The 24372-nt window shown below is 45.6% G+C and overlaps 1 protein-coding gene across 10 annotated transcripts in view; it reads left to right on the plus strand.

The window, feature by feature from the left end:
* The window catches only part of LOC124036038 (acetyl-CoA carboxylase 2-like), a 49742-nt gene that overhangs the window by 13591 nt on the left and 11779 nt on the right, over nucleotides 1-24372 (plus strand). For 7 of the 10 annotated variants that reach the window (XM_046350118.1, XM_046350117.1, XM_046350120.1 and 4 more), the window contains 33 exons: nucleotides 238-376; nucleotides 586-695; nucleotides 890-971; nucleotides 1118-1216; nucleotides 7138-7247; nucleotides 7543-7653; nucleotides 7870-8079; nucleotides 8304-8474; nucleotides 8709-8870; nucleotides 8978-9141; nucleotides 9468-9618; nucleotides 9738-9841; nucleotides 13970-14051; nucleotides 14243-14388; nucleotides 14525-14675; nucleotides 14927-15061; nucleotides 15832-15978; nucleotides 17218-17406; nucleotides 18101-18201; nucleotides 18304-18392; nucleotides 18523-18647; nucleotides 18990-19103; nucleotides 19287-19400; nucleotides 19497-19586; nucleotides 19669-19787; nucleotides 20959-20982; nucleotides 21571-21711; nucleotides 22111-22210; nucleotides 22524-22631; nucleotides 22866-22922; nucleotides 23413-23454; nucleotides 23579-23794; nucleotides 23999-24154. In XM_046350118.1, the coding sequence (XP_046206074.1) occupies nucleotides 238-376; nucleotides 586-695; nucleotides 890-971; nucleotides 1118-1216; nucleotides 7138-7247; nucleotides 7543-7653; nucleotides 7870-8079; nucleotides 8304-8474; nucleotides 8709-8870; nucleotides 8978-9141; nucleotides 9468-9618; nucleotides 9738-9841; nucleotides 13970-14051; nucleotides 14243-14388; nucleotides 14525-14675; nucleotides 14927-15061; nucleotides 15832-15978; nucleotides 17218-17406; nucleotides 18101-18201; nucleotides 18304-18392; nucleotides 18523-18647; nucleotides 18990-19103; nucleotides 19287-19400; nucleotides 19497-19586; nucleotides 19669-19787; nucleotides 20959-20982; nucleotides 21571-21711; nucleotides 22111-22210; nucleotides 22524-22631; nucleotides 22866-22922; nucleotides 23413-23454; nucleotides 23579-23794; nucleotides 23999-24154 (4059 nt within the window). The remainder of the gene's footprint in view (nucleotides 1-237; nucleotides 377-585; nucleotides 696-889; nucleotides 972-1117; nucleotides 1217-7137; nucleotides 7248-7542; nucleotides 7654-7869; nucleotides 8080-8303; nucleotides 8475-8708; nucleotides 8871-8977; nucleotides 9142-9467; nucleotides 9619-9737; nucleotides 9842-13969; nucleotides 14052-14242; nucleotides 14389-14524; nucleotides 14676-14926; nucleotides 15062-15831; nucleotides 15979-17217; nucleotides 17407-18100; nucleotides 18202-18303; nucleotides 18393-18522; nucleotides 18648-18989; nucleotides 19104-19286; nucleotides 19401-19496; nucleotides 19587-19668; nucleotides 19788-20958; nucleotides 20983-21570; nucleotides 21712-22110; nucleotides 22211-22523; nucleotides 22632-22865; nucleotides 22923-23412; nucleotides 23455-23578; nucleotides 23795-23998; nucleotides 24155-24372) is intronic. The other 3 variants (XM_046350122.1, XM_046350123.1, XM_046350121.1) reach the window with 2 other exon arrangements.

Here is a 24372-nt window from a genome sequence, read left to right on the forward strand (position 1 = left end):
ATTTGTTAGGTTTTCAGTAGGTTCAATTAGGTTCACTAGACTATATGCGTCATTTAAAAATTTTTCAATGAACATTCGAACAGTCCGGCCCTCGGCTTGTAGCTACATTTTTTATTTGGCCCTCCGTCCATTTGACTTTGACACCCCTGTTCTAGAGTATTGTCGTTTATTCTCAAACTCTTTTCTTTTCTCTCTCTCCATTTAACTTTTGCTCTCCACCTATTTCTCTTTATCAAGGTGCTGATAGCTAATAATGGCATAGCAGCGGTCAAATGTATGCGTTCCATCCGCCGTTGGTCCTACGAGATGTTCCGTAATGAGAGGACCATCCGTTTTGTGGTGATGGTCACCCCTGAGGACCTGAAAGCCAACGCAGGTCAGTGAGACAGGTTTTCGCAGGTCATCAGCAGCAGCTCCAGAAGGATGTTCCTTATTGTGCCACTCAGCAGATCTGGAGATAAAGTCTACAGCGGGAAACGGCATAAATTATTTTCATTAAATGACTCCATGGAAATATCTAAATCATTTCCCTGGAACCTCTGGAAAAATAACTGGCGTGACTGTCTGTGTGTGGCTCTTCTATAGAGTATATCAAGATGGCGGACCACTATGTACCCGTCCCAGGCGGAGCCAACAACAACAACTATGCCAACGTAGAGCTGATCGTAGACATCGCCAAGAGGATTCCTGTACAGGTCAGACTGTGTTCCTCCACTCTCACCCACAGAGACATTCCCAATCCCAAATCAAGTCACAATGTTCGATGATAAGTGGACCGGCAGCCATGAGTGTTCCAGTCAAATTCCCATGTTCTTAGGGCTTTGGTCTTATCAAGTAATTCTATTTTTATGGCTGGGACTCTGATCTCTGCTTTTTCTATTGTTCATAGGGGGTCTGGGCCGGGTGGGGTCACGCCTCTGAGAACCCCAAACTACCTGAGCTCTTGGACAAGAACGGAATCTCTTTCTTAGGTACAGCCCTGCATTAAGCCGTTTGTGGGTTATTGGATTGTAAATGATTTCCCATGGGTCATTTCAGGTTTAATGACATTACAACACAAGCGCCATTCATTGCGATGTAGATATCGATTGTTGATATTTGTTGGTGTGTGTCTCAGGGCCGCCCAGTAAGGCCATGTGGGCTCTGGGAGATAAGGTGGCCTCCTCCATCGTGGCCCAGAGCGCAGACATCCCCACCCTGCCCTGGAGTGGATCAGGTGATGTACCTCTCTGCCTGCACCCTTACCCTCAGACAACCCTGCCACATTCCCTATCCCCTATTACATAATACTCCTAACATACAGTATTAGGACTCTGACTGGGTTACTGAGTGGGTTGTATATTGAGACTAATGATTGTAAGGGACTGTCAGGTTATTACGAGGCCCGGAATTGAAAGGAGTTGGGAAAGAATGGCTTGTCTGTGGTACATCATCAAAGCTAATACTTTAGCAATATGAATACATTTTGCAGTTCAATAACCAATACACAGAATCATCAGATAACAGGTTTTGTGACTGCACCAAGAAGGTACAGACTTTTATTGACAATTTGTTTTGAAGAGAACCTAACTCAGCCACACCTTCTTTCACACTTGGACTCAAATGTGAAGGGCTGATCTCAAACTCAGCCAATCAGAGGTCAAGTAGACAGTCAAACCCCTCCCTGGAACTATACAATAATGTGAATAACTGAAAAAGAGCTGATGTGATTGGTCAAAAGACCAATTCATGGGAAAAATATCAGAATTGGGCTGCCTGTGTAAATGCAGCCTCTGTGTCCTTTGGAAAAATAGAATTTAAGGTTTAGTAAGTACAGTCGTGGCCAAAAGTTTTGAATGACACATTCATTTTCACAAAGTCTGCTGCCTCAGTTTGTATGATGGCAATTTGCATATACTCCAGAATGTTATGAAGAATGATCAGATGAATTGCAATTAATTGCAAAGTCCCTCTTTGCCATGCAAATGAACTGAATCCCCCCCAAAACATGTCCACTGCATTTCAGCCCTGCGCACAAAAGAACCAGCTGACATCATGTCAGTGATTCTCTCGTTAACGCAGGTGTGCGTGTTGACGAGGACAAGGCTGGAGATCACTCTGTCATGCTGATTGAGTTCAAAGAACAGACTGGAAGCTTCAAAAGGAGGGTGGTGCTTGGAATCATTTTACTTCCTCTGTCAACCATGGTTACTTGCAAGGAAACACATGCCGTCATCATTGCTTTGCACAAAAAGGGCTTCACAGGCAAAGATATTGCTGCCAGTAAGATTGCACCTAAATGAGCCATTTATCGGATCATCAAGAACTTCAAGGAGAGCGGTTCAATTGTTGTGACGGCTTTAGGGCGCCCAAGAAAGTCCAGCAAGCACCAGGACCGTCTCCTAAAGTTGATTCAGCTGCGTGATCGGGGCACCATCAGTACAAAGCTTGCTCAGGAATGGCAGCAGGCAGGTGTGAGTGCATCTGCACGCACAGTGAGGTGAAGACTTTTGGAGGATGGCCTGGTGTCAAGAAGGGCAGCAAAGAAGCCACTTCTCTCCAGGAAAAACATCAGGGACAGACTGATATTCTGCAAAAGGTACAGGGATTGGACTGCTGAGGACTGGGGTAAAGTCATTTTTCTCTGAATCCCCTTTCCGATTATTTGGGGCATCCGGAAAAAAAGCTTGTCCGGAGAAGACAAGGTGAGCGCTACCATCAGTCCTGTGTCATGCCAACATTAAAGCATCCTGAGACCATTCATGTATGGGGTTGCTTCTCAGCGAAGGGAGTGGGCTCACTCACAATTTTGCCTAAGAACACAGCCATGAATAAAGAATGGCACCAACACATCCTCTGAGAGCAACTTCTCCCAACCATCCAGGAACAGTTTTGTGACGAACATGCATGATGGAGCACCTTGCCATAAGGCAAAAGTGATAACTACGTGGCTCGGGGGTACAAAACATTTTTTTGGGTCCATGGCCAGGAAACTCCCGAGACTTTAATCCCATTGAGAACTTGTGGTCAATCCTCAAGAGGCGGGTGGACAAACAAAAACCCACAAACTCCAAGCATTGATTATGCAAGAATGGGCTGCCATCAGTCAGGATGTGGCCCAGAAGTTAATTGACAGCATGCCAGGGCAGATTGCAGAGGTCTTGAAAAAGAAGGGTCAACACTGCAAATATTGACTCTTTGCATCAACTTCATGTAATTGTCAATAAAAGCCTTTGACACTTGTGAAACATCTGACAAAAATATCTAAAGACACTGAAGCAGCAAACTTTGTGGAAATTAATATTTGTGTCATTCTCAACTTTTGTCCACGACTGTACACGGTAACCTCAGTGCCTTTCGACTGTAGCCTGGTCCTTTGCTCAATTCCAAGGCCTACACTCTGCGCATCGTTGTTGTGCAAAACGTGGGCCTTTTTGCCTCTGCCTTTGTTATCCAACTGTGACCGATGTGGCAGCAGTGTAATCTCAATTTGAATTAGGGGGATGAGGTGAAGCCATTGAAGTAGAATAGGGAGCCTCCCATAGATGTCCTATTCAATTACTAGTGGCTATGCCATCAACCCTCAAAAGTTCCAGAATGGGGTGAAAATGGCAGCCATATTGGTCCGGGAGAAATATAAACCTGTCTGATTGGAAGTAAGAGGCATAATCCTGATTTTACTTAACGCAGAAAAGTAGAGTAAGGCATATGATATATCAGAAATTGTGTAATATAATTATTGTCAACCTAAAATATTGTCATAATTTCAATTAATACATGGTTTATACAAATAGTCTGTATAAATAGGCTCTGAGAGATAGTGCCTTCAGAAAGTATTCAGACCCATTGACTTTCTCCATGTTTTGTTACTTTATAGCCCTATTCTAAAAATGTTTTTCCCCCCTCATAAATCTACACACAATACCCCATAATGACAAAGCAAAAACGGGTTTAGACATTTTTGCTAATTTAGTAGAAATAAAAACTGAAATCACATTTACATAAGCATTCATACACTTTTTACTCAGTACTTCGTTGAAGCACCTTTAGCAGCGATTACAGCATTGAGTCTTCTTGGTATGACACTACAAGCTTGGCACACCTGTATTTGGGGAATTTCTCCCACTCTTCTCTGCAGATCCTCTCAAGCCCTGTCATGTTTGATGGAGAGCGTTGCTGCACTGCTATTTTCAGGTCTCTTCAGAGATGTTCGATCAGGTTCAAATCCGAGCTCTGGCTGGGCCACTCAAGAACATTTGGAAGCTTGTCGCGAAGCCACTCCTGTGTTGTCTTGGCTGTGTGCTTAGGGTCGTTGTCCTGTTGGAAGGTGAACCATCGCCCCGGTTTGAGGTCCTGAGCGCTCTGGAGCCGGTTTTCATCAAGGACCTCTCTGCTCCGTTCATCTTTGCCTCAATCCTGTTTAGTCTCCAGTCCCTGCCACTGAAAAAAGTCCCTTCAGCATGATGCTGCCACCACCATGCTTCACAGTAGTAATGGTGCCAGGTTTCAGGGTAAAGAGTTCAATCTTGGTTTCATCAGACCAGAGAATCTTGTTTCTCATGGTCTGATAGTCTTTTACTGAGGAGTGACTTCCGTCTGGCCACTCTACCATAAAGTTCTGATTGGTGGAGTGCTGTAGAGATGGTTGTCCTTCTGGAAGGTTCTCCCATCTTTACTGATGAACTCTAGAGCTCTGTCAGAGTGATCATCTTATTCTTGGTCACCTCCCTGACCAAGGCCCTTCTCCCCCGATTGTGCTCAGTTTGGCCGAGTGGCCAGCTCTAGGAAGAGTCTTGGTGGTTCCAAACTTCTTCCATTAAGAATGATGTATGCCACATTTATTGGGGACCTTCAATGCTGCAGACATTTTTTGGAACCCTTCCTCAGATCTGTGCCTCGACACAATCCTCTCTCGGATCTCTACGGACAATTCCTTTGACCTCATGGCTTGGTTTTTGCTCTGATATGCACAATCAACTGTGGGACATTATATAGACCAGTGTGTAGCTTTCCAAATCCTGTCCAATCAATAGATTTTACCACAGGTGAACTCCAATCATGTTGTAGAAACGGGATGCACCTGAGCTCAATTTCGAGTCTCATAGCAAAGGGTCTAAATACTTATGTAAATGAGGTATTTCTGTTTTTTATAAATTTGTAAACATTTCTGAACCTGTTTTGGCTTTGTCATTATGGGGTATTGTGTGTAGAATGCGGAATATTTATTATAATTTTATCCATTTTAGAATAAGGCTGTAAAGTAACAACAAAATGTGGAAAGTCAAGGGGTCTGAATTAGAGGTCGACCGATTAATCGGAACTGCCGATTTAATTAGGGCCGATTTTCAAGTTTTTTGGACACAGATTTTGTCTATGTTTATTGAATTTTTTTTTTTACACCTTTATTTAATCTTTATTTAACTAGGCAAGTCAGTTAAGAACACATTCTTATTTTCAATGATGGCCTAGGAACGGTGGGTTAACTGCCTCGTTCAGGGGCAGAACGACAGATTTTCACCTTGTCAGCTCGGGGGATCCAGTCTTACAACATTACAGTTAACTAGTCCAACGCAATAACGACATGCCTCTCTCTCGTTGCACTCCACAAGGAGACTGCCTGTTACGCAAATGCAGTAAGTCAAGGTAAGTTGCTAGCTAGTTAAACTTATCTTATAAAAAACAATCAATCATAATCACTAGTTAACTACACATGGTTGATGATATTACTAGATATTATCTAGCGTTTCCTGCGTTGCATATAATCTGACTGAGCATACAAGTATCTAAGTATCAGGCGTGTAAAAATTAATTCAAACAGCACTTTCGGGCGTTTTGCCAGCAGCTCTTTGTTGTGCGTCAAGCATTGCGCTGTTTATGACTTCAAGCCTATCAACTCCCGAGATGAGGCTGGTGTAACCGAAGTGAAATGGCTAGCTAGTTAGCGCGCGCTAATAGCGTTTCAAACATCACCGCTCTGAGCCTTGGTGGTTGTTTCCCTTGCTCTGCATGGGTAACGCTGCTTCGAGGGTGGCTGTTGTCGTTGTGTTCCTGGTTCGAGCCCAGGGAGGAGCGAGGAGAGGGACGGAAACTATACTGTTACACTGGCAATACTAAAGTGCCTATAAGAACATCCAATAGTCAAAGGTTAATGAAATACAAATGGTATAGAGGGAAATAGTCCTATAATAACTACAACCTAAAACTTCTTACCTGGGAATATTGAAGACTCATGTTAAAAGAAACCACCAGCTTTCATATGTTCTCATGTTCTGAGCAAGGAACTTAAACGTTTGCTTTCTTACATAGCACATATTGCACATTTACTTTCTTCTCCAACACTTATTTATTTAAAACAAATTATTTAAACCAAATTGAACACGTTTCATTATTTATTTGAGGCTAAATAGATTTTATTGAATTATTATATTAATTTAAAATAAGTGTTCATTCAGTATCGTTGTAATTGTCATTATTACAAATAACTCAGCCAATAATTGGTATCAGCGTTGAAAAATCATAATCGGTCAACTTCTACTCTCAATACTTTCCGAAGGCACTGTATGTAAACAGCCATGCATGCATGCCTACATTTGTGGTTTCTTGAAAAGCTGTGTGTGCTATTATGTGATTACAATGTCAGTACTTGTTGCATTTACAACTTGTCTAAGTCCTATCATCAGCTGTTTTCAACCAGTGTATGGCTGTGGGTTGACTGCATTGTTTGAATGGAATGTTGGTATATTGGTAGTTATTTAAAACAATTATGGAATAATGTCTCTAAAATTGGCTGGCTAGCTAGCACATAAGATATAGTAAAATAATTAATTTATTACAGCACTGGCAAACCATGGTTGACCAACTTTACTGCATTTGAAATTTGTGTCGCGGTGTGTTTACATGGTTTTGACGATTATTCTAATGTGCCTACACAGCCTATTGTTTATCTCTGTCATTAGTGTATTTGTATAATGCGAGGTCTCTCTGTATCACATCCGTCCATGATTGGGAGTCCCATAGGGCGGCGGACAATTGGCCCAGCGTCATCCGGGTTTGGCCGGGGTAGACCGTCATTGTAAATAAGAATTTGTTCTTAACTGACTTGCTTAGTTTTAAATAAATAAAAAATGTAAATGTATTTTTCTCTTGCCTATGCTGTAGGTCTGAGAGTAGACTGGACAGAGGACGACCAGAGGCTGGGCCACGTGATTAGCGTGCCTCCGGAGGTCTACGTGCACGGCTGCGTGCGCGACGTTGACGATGGACTGGCGGTAAGCAGCTCCACGCCATCACCCGCCTCACTAACGCTGAAACCACAGAGACAACCTTTTCTAGGCAATCCCTCTGTTTGAAATAATGCCCCTTTTTTTTAAGATGTCTGAAACAATATATTTCAATGTACTTTTCCCAGAGTAAATAAAATACGGCTGCTATTCGGTTACAAACCAAGGTTCATGAATAGTGGAGAAAACTGAAGAAATGCGTTGGTTTTATACAGTAAAATTATATTTCAAGGGTAGGGTTGCTGAATGTCCTTTCATTTTCAATGTGCTTTCTCCTTTAAAGGGAGCAGACAGAATTGGCTACCCGGTGGTGATAAAAGCGTCAGAAGGAGGAGGGGGCAAGGGCATCCGGAAGGTGGACAACGCTGAGGACTTTGCCAGCTTCTTTAGACAGGTTTGTGTCGTCACACTGTTACACAACACACCTGTATGCTGATTCTCATTGCTCATTGGGGGACGTAGTGTCCGAGGACCACAATCAGGAAATGAATTGTGCGACTTGGTGTTGTCTTCGACAATGTTTAACGCAGCGTATCTGCTTGTGTGTGTGTTTGAACTTGTTTTTAGTAATTTATCTAACAAAAATCATGCGACGGATCCCCATCCACAGGTGCAGGCGGAGGTGCCCGGCTCGCCCATCTTCGTCATGCAGCTGGCCCTGCATGCCCGTCACCTGGAGGTCCAGATCCTCGCCGACCAGTACGGCAACGCCATCTCCCTGTTTGGCAGAGACTGCTCCATCCAGCGGAGACATCAGAAGATCATTGAGGAGGCCCCGGCCACCATAGCATCTGCCACCACCTTCGAGCACATGGAGCAGGTGAGACACCGAGGGGCTTTCCTCATCTTTAAATTCTCCACTTTGACATTTAGATACCTTTCTCTCTGCCATCTCCAATTTAATATTCCATTTGAACACGAAAAGTGTTAGGGCATGCAATGGAAAATGTTTCACAATGGCATGCCCATCCCTGTTTCAGTCTGTTTTTCGTTTGGTGCCTAATGAACATGAGCTCTCTATCTCTCTATATGTCTATATGTCAGTATGCAGTGCGGCTGGCTAAGATGGTGGGCTACGTGAGTGCAGGCACTGTGGAGTACCTCTTCTCTGAGGACGGGAGCTTCCACTTCCTGGAGCTCAACCCCCGTCTGCAGGTGGAACACCCATGCACAGAGATGATCGGAGACGTCAACCTGCCCGCCGCCCAGCTCCAGGTACGCTTCAGCCAGAGGTCAGGGGTCACACCCTAGCTATCACAGCCTCGTGGTTTAATCTCTGGTCCTTTGACTTCGTCAATGGTCGCATTCCAGGTTATATCTTTCCGCAGTCTCAGTAGAATTGCTATGTCATATTAATGTGCTTGTTGAGATGTTATGTTCTGGAAGCCCTAGGGACTGATTGGAGATTGACCCAGTTAGACCCAACATGGTCTATTTTCTTTGTTGTAGATAGCCATGGGGATCCCCCTCCACAGGATTAAAGATATCCGCGTGCTGTATGGAGAGACTCCTTGGGGGGACACCACCATCAACTTTGAGGCCCCCGACTGTGTCCCCAGTCCCCGGGGACACGTCATCGCGGCCCGTATCACCAGCGAGAACCCAGACGAGGTGTGCATTCTTAATTCTACAGGGCTGGCCGGCCATATTCTAAACAAGCGATGGCATGGGTTCTGTAGGCTCACAACTGGCCCGTCCTCTCTCCTTGTAACTCGCAGGGCTTCAAGCCCAGCTCGGGCACGGTGCAGGAGCTCAATTTCCGCAGCAGTAAAAACGTGTGGGGCTACTTCAGCGTGGGGGCTGCTGGGGGTCTGCATGAGTTTGCTGACTCCCAGTTCGGCCACTGTTTCTCCTGGGGGGAGAACCGAGAGGAGGCCATTTCGTGAGTTTTTTCCTTACCTTCTGCCGTAGACTAGGCTATCAGTCCTTCCGATGATGGTTCTATCGACCCCTAGCCCCTACTTCCAAGCCACTCCTGGAGACCTGAGAGGATTGGATAGGTGGAATCAACAATTCCACCCGGCCAATCAGAAGGCATGGTGAAGCTATTATCGTAAGTCTTTTCCAATCCTCAGATCTACAGGAGCGACTAGGGTGTATGGGTTAGGCCCGGTTCCGTTTGGAATGCAGCATGAGTTAATGGTGTGTGTTGGTGTCTTGCTGTACCTGGGTGGTGATAGTGGCGGTGGTTACTGTGTGGTGGTGCAGGAACATGGTGGTGGCCATGAAGGAGCTGTGTATCCGGGGGGACTTCAGGACCACGGTGGAGTACCTCATCAAGCTGCTGGAGACTGAGAGCTTCAGGAACAACGACATCGACACTGGCTGGCTGGATAATCTCATCGCTGATAAAGTTCAGGTAGGGAGCACCCTTGTGAAGTATGAATGTGAATCTGAACCATTTCAATCCTGTAAATCTAACAGTTGGTAAAAACAAATATTCTAACGTGCTTGTGTGTGGCGTGTTTTCCCCCGAAGGCAGAGAGGCCAGACACCACGCTGGGCGTTGTCTGTGGGTCGTTACACGTGGCGGACGCCAGCTTCAGGAAGAGCATGTCTGACTTCCTGCACTCACTGGAAAGGCGAGTACTACTTTACTGACTTTATTGTCCCCTTGGGGACACTTTGTCGCAGTTTAAAGTGGCATTTAAATACAAAACAAATTGACAATACAACATTCATAACAGTTACATACCAATAAAAAGAGACTAACCTGCTGGCCTTACTGAGTGGATAGGAACATTAGCCTGCTGGCTTTACTGAGTGGATAGGAACATTAGCCTGCTGGCCTTACTGAGTGGATAGGAACATTAGCCTGCTGGCCTTACTGAGTGGATAGGAACATTAGCTCCAGCTATTTAGGAGGGATATCACACCTGGCACAAATGGTCTATTTCTGCTTTTCTTGCTGAGGGGTGCAAGACGATTTTGTGAGCCTTGCGGAGGGCCCTGACGGCAGGGTAGCCTAGTGGTTAGAGCGTTGGACTCGTAACCGGAAGGTTGCAAGTTCAAACCCCCGAGCTGACAAGGTACAAAATCTGTCGTTCTGCCCCTGAACAGGCAGTTAACCCACTGTTCCTAGGCCGTCATTGAAAATTAGAATTTGTTCTTAACTGACTTGCCTAGTTACATTTACATTACATTTAAGTCATTTAGCAGACGCTCTTATCCAGAGCGACTTACAAATTGGTGCATTCACCTTATGACATCCAGTGGAACAGCCACTTTACAATAGTGCATCTAAATATTTTAAGGGGGGGGGGTGAGAAGGATTATTTTATCCTATCCTAAGTATTCCTTAAAGAGGTGGGGTTTCAGGTGTCTCCGGAAGGTGGTGACTCCGCTGTCCTGGCGTCGTGAGGGAGTTTGTTCCACCATTGGGGAGCCAGAGCAGCGAACAGTTTTGATTGGGCTGAGCGGGAACTGTACTTCCTCAGTGGTAGGGAGGCGAGCAGGCCAGAGGTGGATGAACGCAGTGCCCTTCTTTGGGTGTAGGGCCTGATCAGAGCCTGGAGGTACTGAGGTGCCGTTCCCCTCACAGCTCCGTAGGCAAGCACCATGGTCTTGTAGCAGATGCGAGCTTCAACTGGAAGCCAGTGGAGAGAGCGGAGGAGCGGGGTGACGTGAGAGAACTTGGGAAGGTTGAACACTAGACGGGCTGCGGCGTTCTGGATGAGTTGTAGGGGTTTAATGGCACAGACAGGGAGCCCAGCCAACAGTGAGTTGCAGTAATCCAGACGGGAGATGACAAGTGCCTGGATTAGGACCTGCGCCGCTTCCTGTGTGAGGCAGGGTCGTACTCTGCGGATGTTGTAGAGCATGAACCTACAGGAACGGGCCACCGCCTTGATGTTAGTTGAGAACGACAGGGTGTTGTCCAGGATCACGCCAAGGTTCTTAGCGCTCTGGGAGGAGGACACAATGGAGTTGTCAACCGTGATGGCGAGATCATGGAACGGGCAGTCCTTCCCGGGAGGAAGAGCAGCTCCGTCTTGCCGAAGTTCAGCTTGAGGTGGTGATCCATCATCCACACTGATATGTCTGCCAGACATGCAGAGATGCGATTCGCCACCTGGTCATCAGAAGGGGAAAGGAGAAGATTAATTGTGTGTCGTCTGCATAGCAATGATAGGAGAGACCATGTGAGGTTATGACAGAGCCAAGTGACTTGGTGTATAGCGAGAATAGGAGAGGGCCTAGAACAGAGCCCTGGGGGACACCAGTGGTGAGAGCGCGTGGTGAGGAGACAGATTCTTGCCACGCCACCTGGTAGGAGCGACCTGTCAGGTAGGACGCAATCCAAGCGTGGGCCGCGCCGGAGATGCCCAACTCGGAGAGGGTGGAGAGGAGGATCTGATGGTTCACAGTATCGAAGGCAGCCGATAGGTCTAGAAGGATGAGAGCAGAGGAGAGAGAGTTAGCTTTAGCGGTGCGGAGCGCCTCCGTGATACAGAGAAGAGCATTCTCAGTTGAATGACTAGTCTTGAAACCTGACTGATTTGGATCAAGAAGGTCATTCTGAGAGAGATAGCGGGAGAGCTGACCAAGGACGACACGTTCAAGAGTTTTGGAGAGAAAAGTAGGAAGGGATACTGGTCTGTAGTTGTTGACATCGGAGGGATCGAGTGTAAGTTTTTTCAGAATGGGTGCAACTCTCGCTCTCTTGAAGACGGAAGGGACGTAGCCAGCGGTCAGGGATAAGTTGATGAGCGAGGTGAGGTAAGAGAGAAGGTCTCCGGAAATGGTCTGGAGAAGAGAGGAGGGGATAGGGTCGAGCGGGCAGGTTGTTGGGCGGCCGGCCGTCACAAGACGCGAGATTTCATCAGTTAAATAAAGATAAAATAAATAATCTCCTGCAGGCCTGTCTGTTAAACTCCATGTACCTTGCTTACTGTGGCAGCATATTTCTCTGGCTGACAGTGGCATTAACAAACCAACAAACAATAAACAAACAGTTAAAACCCTCTCATTGAAAGATTTGTAAAACCGTCTGTATAGTCATCTACATTGAAAGATCCCAGCTTTTTGAGAAAGTACAGTCTCTGTTGACTCTCTTTGTATATCAGATCTGTACATTTACTCCACTGAAGCTTATTGTCCAAGGGGACACCCAGATATTTCGATTCCTCTATATTTTCTATGTTCTGACCTCTGATAGATGTTGCAGAGGTAGGTGTTGCTCGCTTCCTGAAGTCTATGCACATCTCTTTGGTCTTGTTGGTATTGAGGACCAAGTGTGATTCGTCACGCTACTCTACAGTCGTTTAGGACCGGGCCATGGTGTTTCCCGTCATCATGCATCAGTGAACTTAACGAGGTGTCTGTCAGGATGGTAACTAGTCCAACTATTAATGTACAGGAGTGGGGCCAAAACACATCCTTGAGGAGAGCCTTTGATGGTGGTGCGTATGTCCGACACGTGGGGACCTACTTTGACCCGCTGTGACCTCTGGCTCAGGAAGTCCAACAGCCATAAAACCAGGCAGAAGAAAAGTCAACAAACGGAACTCTGACATGGGATTTGGCACCTTCTAGATGTCTATAGGCCATGTTGAGGAGTGTAAGAATGGCATCATGAACTCCTCTGCTGGGCTGATCTAACTAGCTGGAGGACTAAAAACAAAAGATAACCATTTTAAAATATACTGTGTCCGCAAAATATGTACAGTTGAAGTTTACATAGACTTAGGTTGGAGTCATTAAAACTCGTTTTTCAACAACTGCACAAATTTCTTGTTAACGAACTATGGTTTTGGCAAGTCAGTTAGGACATCTACTTTGTGCAGGACACAAGTCATTTTTCCAACAATTCTTTACAGACGGATTATTTCACTATCACAATTCCAGTGGGTCAGAAGTTTACATACACTTAAGTTGACTGCCTTTTTTAAACGGCTTGGGAAATTCCAGAAAATTGTCATGCTTTAGAAGCTTCTGATAGGCTAATTGACATAATTTGAGTCAGTTGGAAGTGTACCTGTGGATGTATTTCAAGGCCTACGTTCAAACTCACTGCCTCTTTGCTTGACATCATGGGAAAATCAAAAGAAATCAGCCAAGACCTCAGAAAAAAATTGTAGACCTCCACAAGTCTGGTTCATCCTTGGTAGAAATTTAGTGAAGGTACCACGTTCATCTGTACAAACAATAGTACGCAAGTATTAACACCATGGGACCACGCAGCCGTTATACCGCTCAGGAAGGAGGTGTGTTCTGTCTCCTAGAGATGAATGTACTTTGGTGCGAAAAGTGCAAATCAATCCCAGAACAACGGCAAACAACCTTGTAAAGATGCTGGAGGAGACAGGTAACGTATCTATATCCACAGTAAAACGCGTCCTATATCGACACAACCTGAAAGGCCGCTCAGCAAGGAGGAAGCCACTGCTCCAAAACGGCCATACGGTTTGCAGTTGCACATGTAAACTTCCAACTTCAACTGTACATATTTTACACACACACTGTGTTTTTAAAACTGTTGTCTTTTTTGTTTTTAGGCCTAGGCCTCGATCTAACTAGGCCAGCTAGTTAGATCGAGTGTCTATCTACCATATTTCTTACACCAATCCTATGCTTTTAAATCTTTGGGGGGGGGGGGAACACCTCTGTAAGCAGCAATAGAATCTCAATGCCTCCCTAGCCCGTCTTATTAGTCTAATGCTTGTGCTATGTACTTTTCTAAATCCAGTATGTGAAATGTCTTCTTGTAGAGGCCAGGTGTTGCCCGCAGCCAGTCTGCTGAATACTGTTGATGTGGACCTGATCTACGAGGGGGTCAAATACTGCCTCAAGGTAGGAGGACCTGATGTTACACCTCTCATTCTCTGTCGTGACTGAACTTCCTCATTCTCTCTGGGACAAATCCTAACCAGTCAAGGTTTCACTTAGTCGTCCATTGACGTCCGTGCATGACTAAGTGAAAATGTGTCTAAAGAGGAAGTTATCAACCAATTCAACCCCCAACTGTGTTTTATGACTGACAGGTAGCTCGCCAGTCCCCAACTACGTACGTCATCATCATGAACGGCTCGGACATCGAGATCGACGTCCACCGGCTGAGCGACGGCGGGCTCCTGCTCTCCTACAACGGCAGCAGCTACACCACCTACATGAAGGAGGAAGTGGACAGGTGAGACTTCCTGTCCATCTCAAATCTGAATGGATGGATGGACTGGCCATGAAGTCGATACTTTCAAAATGGTCATCATTTGTCTCACTTGGGAGTTGATGCTCCATCGTGAACGTACACGTTTGTAACCCTCTAGCTACCGCATCACTGTTGGCAACAAGACGTGTGTGTTTGAGAAGGAGAGGGACCCCACGGTGCTGAGGTCGTCCTCTGCTGGTAAACTCCTGCAGTACCTGGTGGAGGATGGAGGCCATATCTGCGCCGGGAACTCGTATGCGGAGATCGAGGTGAGCAGAGGGTTCCATGAGAACATACTGTACCAGTTTGGGTATGACAATTAGATCCTCATTAGTGTATGTGTGTGTGTGTGTGTGTGTGTGTGTGTGTGTGTGTGTGTGTGTGTGTGTGTGTGTGTGTGTGTGTGTGTGTGTGTGTGTGTGTGTGTGTGTGTGTGTGTGTGTGTGTGTGTGTGTGTGTGTGTGTGTGTGTGTGTGTGTGTGTGTGTGTACACGGACTGACGCCTGCGTTACGGGTGCAGGTGATGAAGATGGTGATGACGCTGACGGTGGTGGAGTCGGGCTGTGTCCACTATGTGAAGAGGCACGGGGCGGTGCTGGAGCCTGGCTGTGTGGTGGCTAGATTGGACCTGGATGATCCCAGCAACATCCAACCAGCAAGTCACCCATTCACCAACTTCTATACAACTCTGGCTGCGTCTGAAATGGCAACCTATCCCCTATATACTGCACTATGGCCTATATCGGCAACAGGGTTCCGTTTTGGGTGCAACCTTTTTCATACAGCTATTATAGGAGGCAGCCTTTTTAATACAGCTATTATAGGAGGCAGCCTTTTTAATACAGCTATTATAGGAGGCAGCCTTTGTAATACAGCTATTATAGGAGGCAGCCTTTTTAATACAGCTATTATAGGAGGCAGCCTTTTTAATACAGCTATTATAGGAGGCAGCCTTTTTAATACAGCTATTATAGGAGGCAGCCTTTTTAATACAGCTATTATAGGAGGCAGCCTTTTTAATACAGCTATTATAGGAGGCAGCCTTTTTAATACAGCTATTATAGGAGGCAGCCTTTTTAATACAGCTATTATAGGAGGCAGCCTTTTAATACAGCTATTATAGGAGGCAGCCTTTTTAATACAGCTATTATAGGAGGCAGCCTTTTTAATACAGCTATTATAGGAGGCAGCCTTTTTAATACAGCTATTATAGGAGGCAGCCTTTTTAATACAGCTATTATAGGAGGCAGCCTTTTTTAAGAAATATCATGTAATACGATCCAAATCATAAAATAATGCTATACGTCTAAAACAGGTCATGTAAATCACACACTTTCAGTCAGTCAATCGCAGGGTGGCTTGGTGGTCAGGACCACATTTGAGGGCTGTTTTTATCTGAACCCTATCTTCCTGTGGGTCTCCTAGGTGGAGCTGAACACTGCCTCCTTCCCGGCCCAGCAGCCGCTGCCCATCGTGGGGGAGAAGCTCCACCAGGTCTTCCACATGGTCCTGGAGAACCTGGTCAAGGTCATGGCCGGCTACTGCCTCACCGAGCCCTACTTCAGCAACAAGGTGAGGGCCTCCACCCACTGCAGCTGTGCAGCGCTTACCAGTAAATCAAATCAAATCAAATGTTATTTATATAGCCCTTCGTACATCAGCTGATATCTCAAAGTGCTGTACAGAAACCCAGCCTAAAACCCCAAACAGCAAACAATGCAGGTGTAAAAGCACGGTGGCTAGGAAAAACTCCCTAGAAAGGCCAAAACCTAGGAAGAAACCTAGAGAGGAACCGGGCTATGTGGGGTGGCCAGTCCTCTTCTGGCTGTGCCGGGTAGAGATTATAACAGAACATGACCAAGATGTTCAAATGTTCATAAATGACCAGCATGGTCTAATAATAATAAGGCAGAACAGTTGAAACTGGAGCAGCAGCACAGTCAGGTGGACTGGGGACAGCAAGGAGCCATCATGTCAGGTAGTCCTGGGGCACGGTCCTAGGGCTCAGGTCCTCCGAGAGAGAGAAAGAAAGAGAGAATTAGAGAGAGCATATGTGGGGTGGCCAGTCCTCTTCTGGCTGTGCTGGGTGGAGATTATAACAGAACGTGGCCAAGATGTTCAAATGTTCATAAATGACCAGCATGGTTGAATAATAGTAAGGCAGAACAGTTGAAACTGGAGCAGCAGCATGGCCAGGTGGACTGGGGACAGCAAGGAGTCATCATGTCAGGTAGTCCTGGGACATGGTCCTAGGGCCCAGGCCAGTTGAAACTGGAGCAGCAGCATGGCCAGGTGGACTGGGGACAGCAAGGAGTCATCATGTCAGGTAGTCCTGGGGCATGGTCCTAGGGCTCAGGTCCTCCGAGAGAGAGAAAGAAAGAGGGAAGGAGAGAATTAGAGAACGCACACTTAGATTCACACAGGACACCGAATAGGACAGGAGAAGTACTCCAGATATAACAAACTGACCCTAGCCCCCCGACACAAACTACTGCAGCATAAATACTGGAGGCTGAGACAGGAGGGGTCAGGAGACACTGTGGCCCCATCCGAGGACAGTACAGTGGCTTACTGCTTTATTCCAGTTTGTCGTTATTAGCAGACGATCTCACAACATCCCAAAGAAGTGTTTTAAGTTCTCCGGAACCATGTACTTCTTGGAAGATTTATATTAAGACGTGTCTGGAACGCAGGCAATAGAATGGCATGGCTTGTGCACACTGTAGAATAGGGATGTCGGTCAAGCTGTGGGACGGGGGTGTGATATTGGGGTGTGTGATGACAGCATGCCCCTCCTCCTCCTGCCTGCAGGTAAAGCGGTGGGTGGACACTCTGATGAAGACCCTGCGGGACCCCTCGCTGCCCCTGCTGGAGCTCCAGGAGTTAATGACCAGCGTGGCCAGCCGCATCCCGCCCAGCGTCGAGAAGGCCATCCGCAAGGTCATGGCTCAGTACGCCAGCAACATCACCTCGGTGCTCTGCCAGTTCCCCAGCCAGAGGGTGGGTGACTAAGCCTTAAGCTATAGCCAACGCTCAAAGTATCTGAAACTTTTCTACATGTGTTTATTTGATTCAGGGGTTGGAACCGGTTCAGGGAACAGAACCTGAAGCTGGAAAATAACAATATTTTTTTTGAAGAACGGAAACAAAACCGGGAACAAGGTTCCTCGGTATTAGCCGCTAGTATATAGGAATCTAGTAGTAATATAAATAATTACGGAATTCAGCAAAGTAATGTTAGGCCTACTGCTAATATCCTAAACACATTATAATGCAAGTCATATCATGATGCCCAGCGCTTCAAGCCAAGCCAAGCCTCCTCCATGCCCGTCTGTCTCTTTCGCTCTCTCCCCACCCTGCAGAATTTCAGTCGCATCTCACGCCCAGCACTTGTCTGTATGAGTCAAGCTAATAAACAACTAGCTTTCCTGGTCTATAGAGCAGTTTTCTATCTCCACTGATTGGTGGAGTAATTTAATGCTCTAAATGTCAAAACTGGGTTGCTTTTTGTAGTTAAAGGAACAATATAAACGGGTACCCTTTTTCTTCTGGTTTCAAACCGGTTCAGAACTTTATTATGCTGGTCAGAACAGTGGAACGAAACGATTGGAAAATAAGTTTGGTTCCAACCCCTGATTTGAGCCCAGGTCTGCTCTACAGTACACTTGGTGAATTGGTTTCCCATCCATTTCAGATTGCCTGTATCTTGGACAGCCACGCAGCCACCCTTCAGAAGAAGGCCGACCGGGAAGTGTTCTTCATGAACACTCAGAGTATCGTCCAGCTGGTGCAGAGGTCGCACTTCTCTTATTTCATGACCTGAATCATCACTCCATGACATGTACGACTTCAGGTAGGATGTTGGATTGTAATAGTGGGTGGATGAATTTGCCGCAGGTACCGCAGTGGAATCCGAGGATACATGAAGTCTGTGGTGCTGGATCTGCTCAAGTGTTACCTTCAGGTGGAGATGCAGTTCCAGCAAGGTGATTTTGGTGTTTCACTGTGGATCTAATCGAGACGATATCCTGCTCTTTATGACTTGTTTCATGTCGCGGTGATGCATTGTATGGCCACTTAAAAAAAAAAATAATGTTCTCCCCTTTTTGTGAACAGCTCACTACGACAAGTGTGTGATCAACCTGAGGGAGCAGTACAAGCCTGATATGACCCCTGTGCTGGAAAGCATCTTCTCTCACGCTCAGGTCTCCAAGAAGAACGTCCTGGTCACCATACTCATCGTAAGGCTACTCTCTCTCGCTCTCTCTCTGCTAAACACCCACCGCTTCGCATCCACTTGATGAAGAACAATGAAATGAAGCTTAAACATAAATTCAGTATTAAGGAAACTGCATTTGCGCTAATGTTTTTGCTGTTTTGAAGGGGTCAACCAACGCAACCTGCAAACTGTTTTTCTCATTGACTTTCACTGGATAATGAAACCACACTCTTTTTAAAATAGTGTAATTTTCTTCAGTGTAAACACTGCAGTTTTCCTTCATCGGCAATTGATGGTGACGGGGACATGTTTCAAGACTCCAATGCTAATAGGGAGTGTGCTGTGTGTCCCTGGTGACGTTTAGGATCAGCTGTGTGGGCGGGACCCCACCCTAGCAGACGAGCTGATGGTCATCCTGAACGAGCTCACACAGCTCAACAAGATGGAGAACTCAAAGGTGGCACTGCGTGCCAGACAGGTACGTTTCGCGACCGTTTGTACTGAATGATGTTTTCGCACAGCGGAGTGTACCGCTCGTCAATATTCTAAGACCCCCAGTCAGTCTGGTAAGATGGTAGATGTTATTCACTTGGATGGGCACTACATTTTGTAGCTTCAAAACAACATTCTGAATATTGATGGACGCGTGTGTATTCTTCAGGTTTTGATCGCTTCCCATCTGCCCTCTTATGAACTGAGGCACAACCAGGTGGAGTCCATCTTTCTGTCTGCCATCGACATGTATGGACACCAGTTCTGTCCAGAGAACCTGAAGGTGAGCGTCACGATTTCTCCAAAACAGCTTTTTTTGTGTTTTTTTTTTGTACTTCCGTAAGATCCGAAGGATAATATTTCTTTACTCCTCGGGCAGAAACTCATCCTGTCTGAGACCTCCATCTTTGACGTCTTGCCCAATTTCTTCTACCACTCTAACCGGGTGGTGTGTATGGCTGCCTTGGAGGTGAGCATAGTGAACAGCATATAAACCTGACATGGTTTCATCCTGATGTAGATTTGAGCTCAAAATGTTTTCCAACCTGTAGGTGTACGTGCGAAGGGGCTACATTGCTTACGAGCTGAACAGCCTCCAGCATCACCAGTTGCAGGACGGGACGTGTGCCGTAGACTTCCAGTTCATGTTGCCGTCGTCCCACCCCAACAGGTACCCAGCCAGCAGTTCTCTACCACAGTCACAAAGCAGCTCTACAACAAACGTAACCTACAATGGCCCAACTCTGGATTTGCCACTTTCAATACACGGCTGCCATAGCTGCCAACTATCCCCGGTAAAAAAAAAAAGAAAGTCTTGAGTTGAGATAGAAGGGACAGGGTGGTTGCAATTTGAAATAGACAGGAAAGACGTTTAGTTTACAACCTAAAGTTACAACTGTGCCATTATGCTAACTGTGTCGTTAATGTAAAGCAAGTTGGTTATATATAGTTAGCTAATTTACTTTTCATAAGGATTTGAATCATTCTCAAGCAATGTGAATGGACATCTTTTTTTTGTGTGTATATTTGTTAGTGAATGAGCCAATCGTATTTTATTTTGGTCCGTCTTTATACCGTCTCTCTGCAGTCCAGTATTCCTCTGGTTCTCATTGATTTGCTCCTGTTTCCCATTTCTCCCCATCAACACGCAAAAGATTCACCCGAGTGATTCACTCGGCGTGCGCCAACACGTAGTCCACTCAACTCTACATGCTCAGCATCTCTGAGAACGTGTGGTTCAGTCCCTATACTGAGAGCACAAATAGGGCCTGTAAAACCCTGGTCATGGTACAGTCTGTGTGCTGTTTCCTTTTGTGTAGAGCAGTAGGTCATCTTTGTCCTCCCCCGACACCCCCATAACCCTCTCCCCTTTGGGACAAGCCCTTCAATGTAATTGTTTCTCCACTGCCATTTTGAGGCAAACCGCCAGGCAGAAGTAAACTATTGGGATGGACTCTCAAGATGCCAAAGCTCTAATTCCACAAACCAGGAAACTGACTTCCTTTTTTGTTTAAAAAAAATGTCACAAATTCAATTAGCTGACAGTCAGGCCCAATTGCAAATTATTGACTTTCGGCTTTCCCCTCTACTCTATCCTGCTTTGTTAATGTCAGGTTTTGTAATTGCAACTTGATAAATCACAAGGGATCTCAATCACACCCAGTAGTTAAAATAAAATGACCCATTTGCTACTTTTAACATTTTAACTTCGGAATGGTTTTTCATGGTCATTATTAATGTGCAAAGCTAGAGTATGCCGTAAAGTGAAACTAATAAGAATGCATTGTGGTCAAGGTTGATCATCCACTGCTTACATTCACCTGTCAATGATCTGATTTCAGAGGGAGCAGCCCTACTCTGAACAGGTAGAGTACAGCTCCTCCTTCCAGGCAGCCTGCCACACTGTGTCTAGCTCCGTCTGTGTATGTCTCCTAGCAATGCATGGCTGAATGCGCTGTTTTGCCCTTCCCCATCTTTATAAAAAAACAAAACACAAAAAAAACATAAACCTCTGCCGAAGGACTCCTCCACCACCTCCTTCTTAGTTTATACCCTTTAAAAAAAATGTTATTGCCTTTCTCAACTTTCATAGAGATAAGTACCTTTTGAGAAGCATATGTACTTTGTCTGACCTACTGTTTGCAATGTTTGTTTTAAAACCTTTTTTTCTTTTTGTGACAAAAAGCGCATTCTGTATTCTCCAGTTGCAGATTTGACCCCTCTTAGGCCACTATAGTAATCTGCCCTGCCTCTTTCAATCAACCATAGTCAGTTATACACAATCAGTCAGTTAATTTTGAAAGTATTATCAAACAAAACATGTCTAGTAAACGTAGATGTTGCTGTCTGTTATGCTTTGTGGAAAGAGAACAGGTACAGTATGCTATACCATTGCTCCCAGTGCCCACCCCAACCCTACCCAGGTGTCACCAGTGTGTCGTCCCTTACCTCAGGTTGACGATGCCTTTGAACAGTGTGGGACAGTTTGAGATGAGGCGGCAGGGTAGCGAACTCTTCCTAGATGGGGCGTTCTCTCCCCCATGTCAGCGCATGGGAGCCATGGTGGCCTTCCAGTGTTTCGAAGACTTCAAAAGGTAAAAAACCCACAGAGAACTACTCTTGGATGTCTGGTTTGTCTGGATGTCTGGTAATATAAGCTTGTCCTGACCTGAGGCGAGTTCAGCTTCTGAATGAACATTCCGAAATGTTACAGTGAAACATCAAACAGCTACTTTTTTTTGGATTACTGTGGCTTTCTAGCGACAATATTCAAACTGTAAATGACTTAACTATTTCTACTATATTTAGTAGGAATAGTTAAAAGTCTACATGGCCACTTTATTATTTTTAGTGGAAGTTTAGACCCGAAACAGACATTTACGTTTGCGGCACACAATCTTCTCAGACTGCTAGCTAACTTTAGCGAACAGTCGCGGTTAACACAAAACAAGTGGAATATTGGGTGTGTGTCCGTCTGCTGGGTTTGTGTGCAGGAACTTTGACGAGGTGATCTCCAGTTTTGCTGACCCGCTCCTGGAGAGCCCACTTTTCCCCGAGGCCTGCTCCAGCCTCTACGAGGAGGATACCTGCAAGGTGACCGTGTGATGGGATCGTGTTAGAGGCTTTATGGAATTGTTGCTTCTGGGGGTTGCTCTCAAGCCACAAGGGGTCTACTAAATGGACAGAAATATTGGCGAGGAAAATACCTCATTAGAACAACAACAAAAATATGTTTTTTTGCTTAAAACACATTTGTTTCATTAGATAAGGAATGGATATCATATAATATTGATATCTTTGCATATGAACTATACAGCGACAATCTGATTTCTTTTTTTTTTGGTATACGAGGTAAAGGCTGACATTTCTCACTAAGCTGTGATTATTTCCCCGTGCGCTCCAGCAGAACATGAAGGAGAACCCCATCCACATCATCAATGTGTCCATCAAGTCGGCGGACACAGAGGATGACGATACCTTGGTCACAGCCTTCGCTGCCTTCGCCCAGTCTAAGGTCAGCAGCACGGTTCATCCCACCAAACTCTCACGGTATAATTATGTTGGGGCTTTTTTCCCTCATAGGGGTGAATCCTAGATTCTGCTCACGTTGAATTCCAACTTCGTCTCCCGTTGACATCAACACAGGATTAAATGAATGTTTGAACGAAAGTGGAAGTTAGGATCCTTCTTCATTGTTATCCTGGGTGTCTCCTATGATTATACTTGATATGATGATTTCTTATTACAGAAGGTTTTACTCTTTGAGCACGGCATCCGAAGGATCACGTTTTTAGTCGCACAGAGGGTAAGATGTTTCTACGAGACCATTTTGAAATGGCCTCGTACGGCCATCCTGATCTCGCAAGCTTCCGTTCTGTTGCACGGAATCCGCGTAGCAAAACGGATTGTAAGCTCGCGAGATCGAGATGGTCGTACGAGGCTACATTTTGAAATATCCCTTTGCTGCTGTTGAATACGACTGTTAATAGTGCTCCGTCATCTCTTCTTATTAATCTGATTTTACTTACTATTAACTTAATTTTAATCTACTTTGGATTTACTATTAATATACTATTAACTTAATATTAACTTACTATTAAACTATGGCTAATAAAAGCAGGGTCGTTTCCATTAGTGCACACCGCAGCAAAGCGTTTTGCAACAGAAAACGAAAACGAGCATTTCTTATTGGACAACTTCAGGTAGTCCCTCCCTGTTTCCGTCAATTTTCTTCCTTTTGGTGCCTAATGAATACGACCAAGATGAATCTAATTTTCCTCTTTGATTTTTACCAGAGGGAATTTCCCAAGTTCTTCACTTTCAGAGCCAGAGACGGGGTAAAAAAAAAAACTTCTCTACAGTTTTTTTATTTATTTTTAACAATAACTAGACATTTTTTATACACGAACAGCTTTAAAACACCACCCACTCTCTCTCCACCTGTGTGTGTCTCTCTCCCAGTTTCAGGAGGACCGTATCTACAGGAACCTGGAGCCTGCTCTGGCCTTCCAGCTGGAGCTGAACCGCATGCGTAACTTTGACCTGACGGCCGTGCCCTGTGCCAACAGCAAGATGCACCAGTACCTGGGTGCCGCTCGCGTGCAGGAGGGCGCTGAGGTCACAGACTACCGCTACTTCATCCGAGCCATCATGCGCCACTCTGACCTCATCACAAAGGTACGGGGGGAGGGGAATAAATGCCACACGAGCGCAAGCGTGCAGGGGTGGAAGCCTCCTTCCCTTTACAAAAGCTCTCTTCTAAACAGGAGTTAAAAATAGATGTATTGATTTTGCTCCCTTGTATTGAAAATAAATCATTTGTGTCTTGCTTGGAACATGACTTTTCTCTCAAAACGCTGGCACCCCTTTCTCTCTGTCCAGGAAGCGTCATTTGAGTACCTACAAAACGAGGGCGAGCGTCTTCTCCTGGAGGCCATGGATGAGCTGGAGGTGGCCTTCAGCAACACCAAATGGCGCACCGACTGCAACCACATCTTCCTGAACTTTGTCCCGACCGTCATCATGGACCCCTCCAAGGTCCGTGTGCCTGTGCTGTTGGCTCCTCCGAGACAAGGGATTTTGACGACAATCCCATTTTAGTAATAGTCCGTCTTAAAGGGGGCTGATGTGGCTCCTGATACAAAAAGGGTTCCTTAAATGGACAGAAATATTGCCCAGAAATGAGCTTATTGGACAGAAGGGGCACAACTGCCCATACACACGAGGAAAGGCTTGTTTGCCTAACACAAAGGATT

The sequence above is a fragment of the Oncorhynchus gorbuscha genome, linkage group LG05, assembly GCF_021184085.1.
Source record: "Oncorhynchus gorbuscha isolate QuinsamMale2020 ecotype Even-year linkage group LG05, OgorEven_v1.0, whole genome shotgun sequence".
NCBI classification, from domain to species: Eukaryota; Metazoa; Chordata; class Actinopteri; order Salmoniformes; family Salmonidae; genus Oncorhynchus; species Oncorhynchus gorbuscha.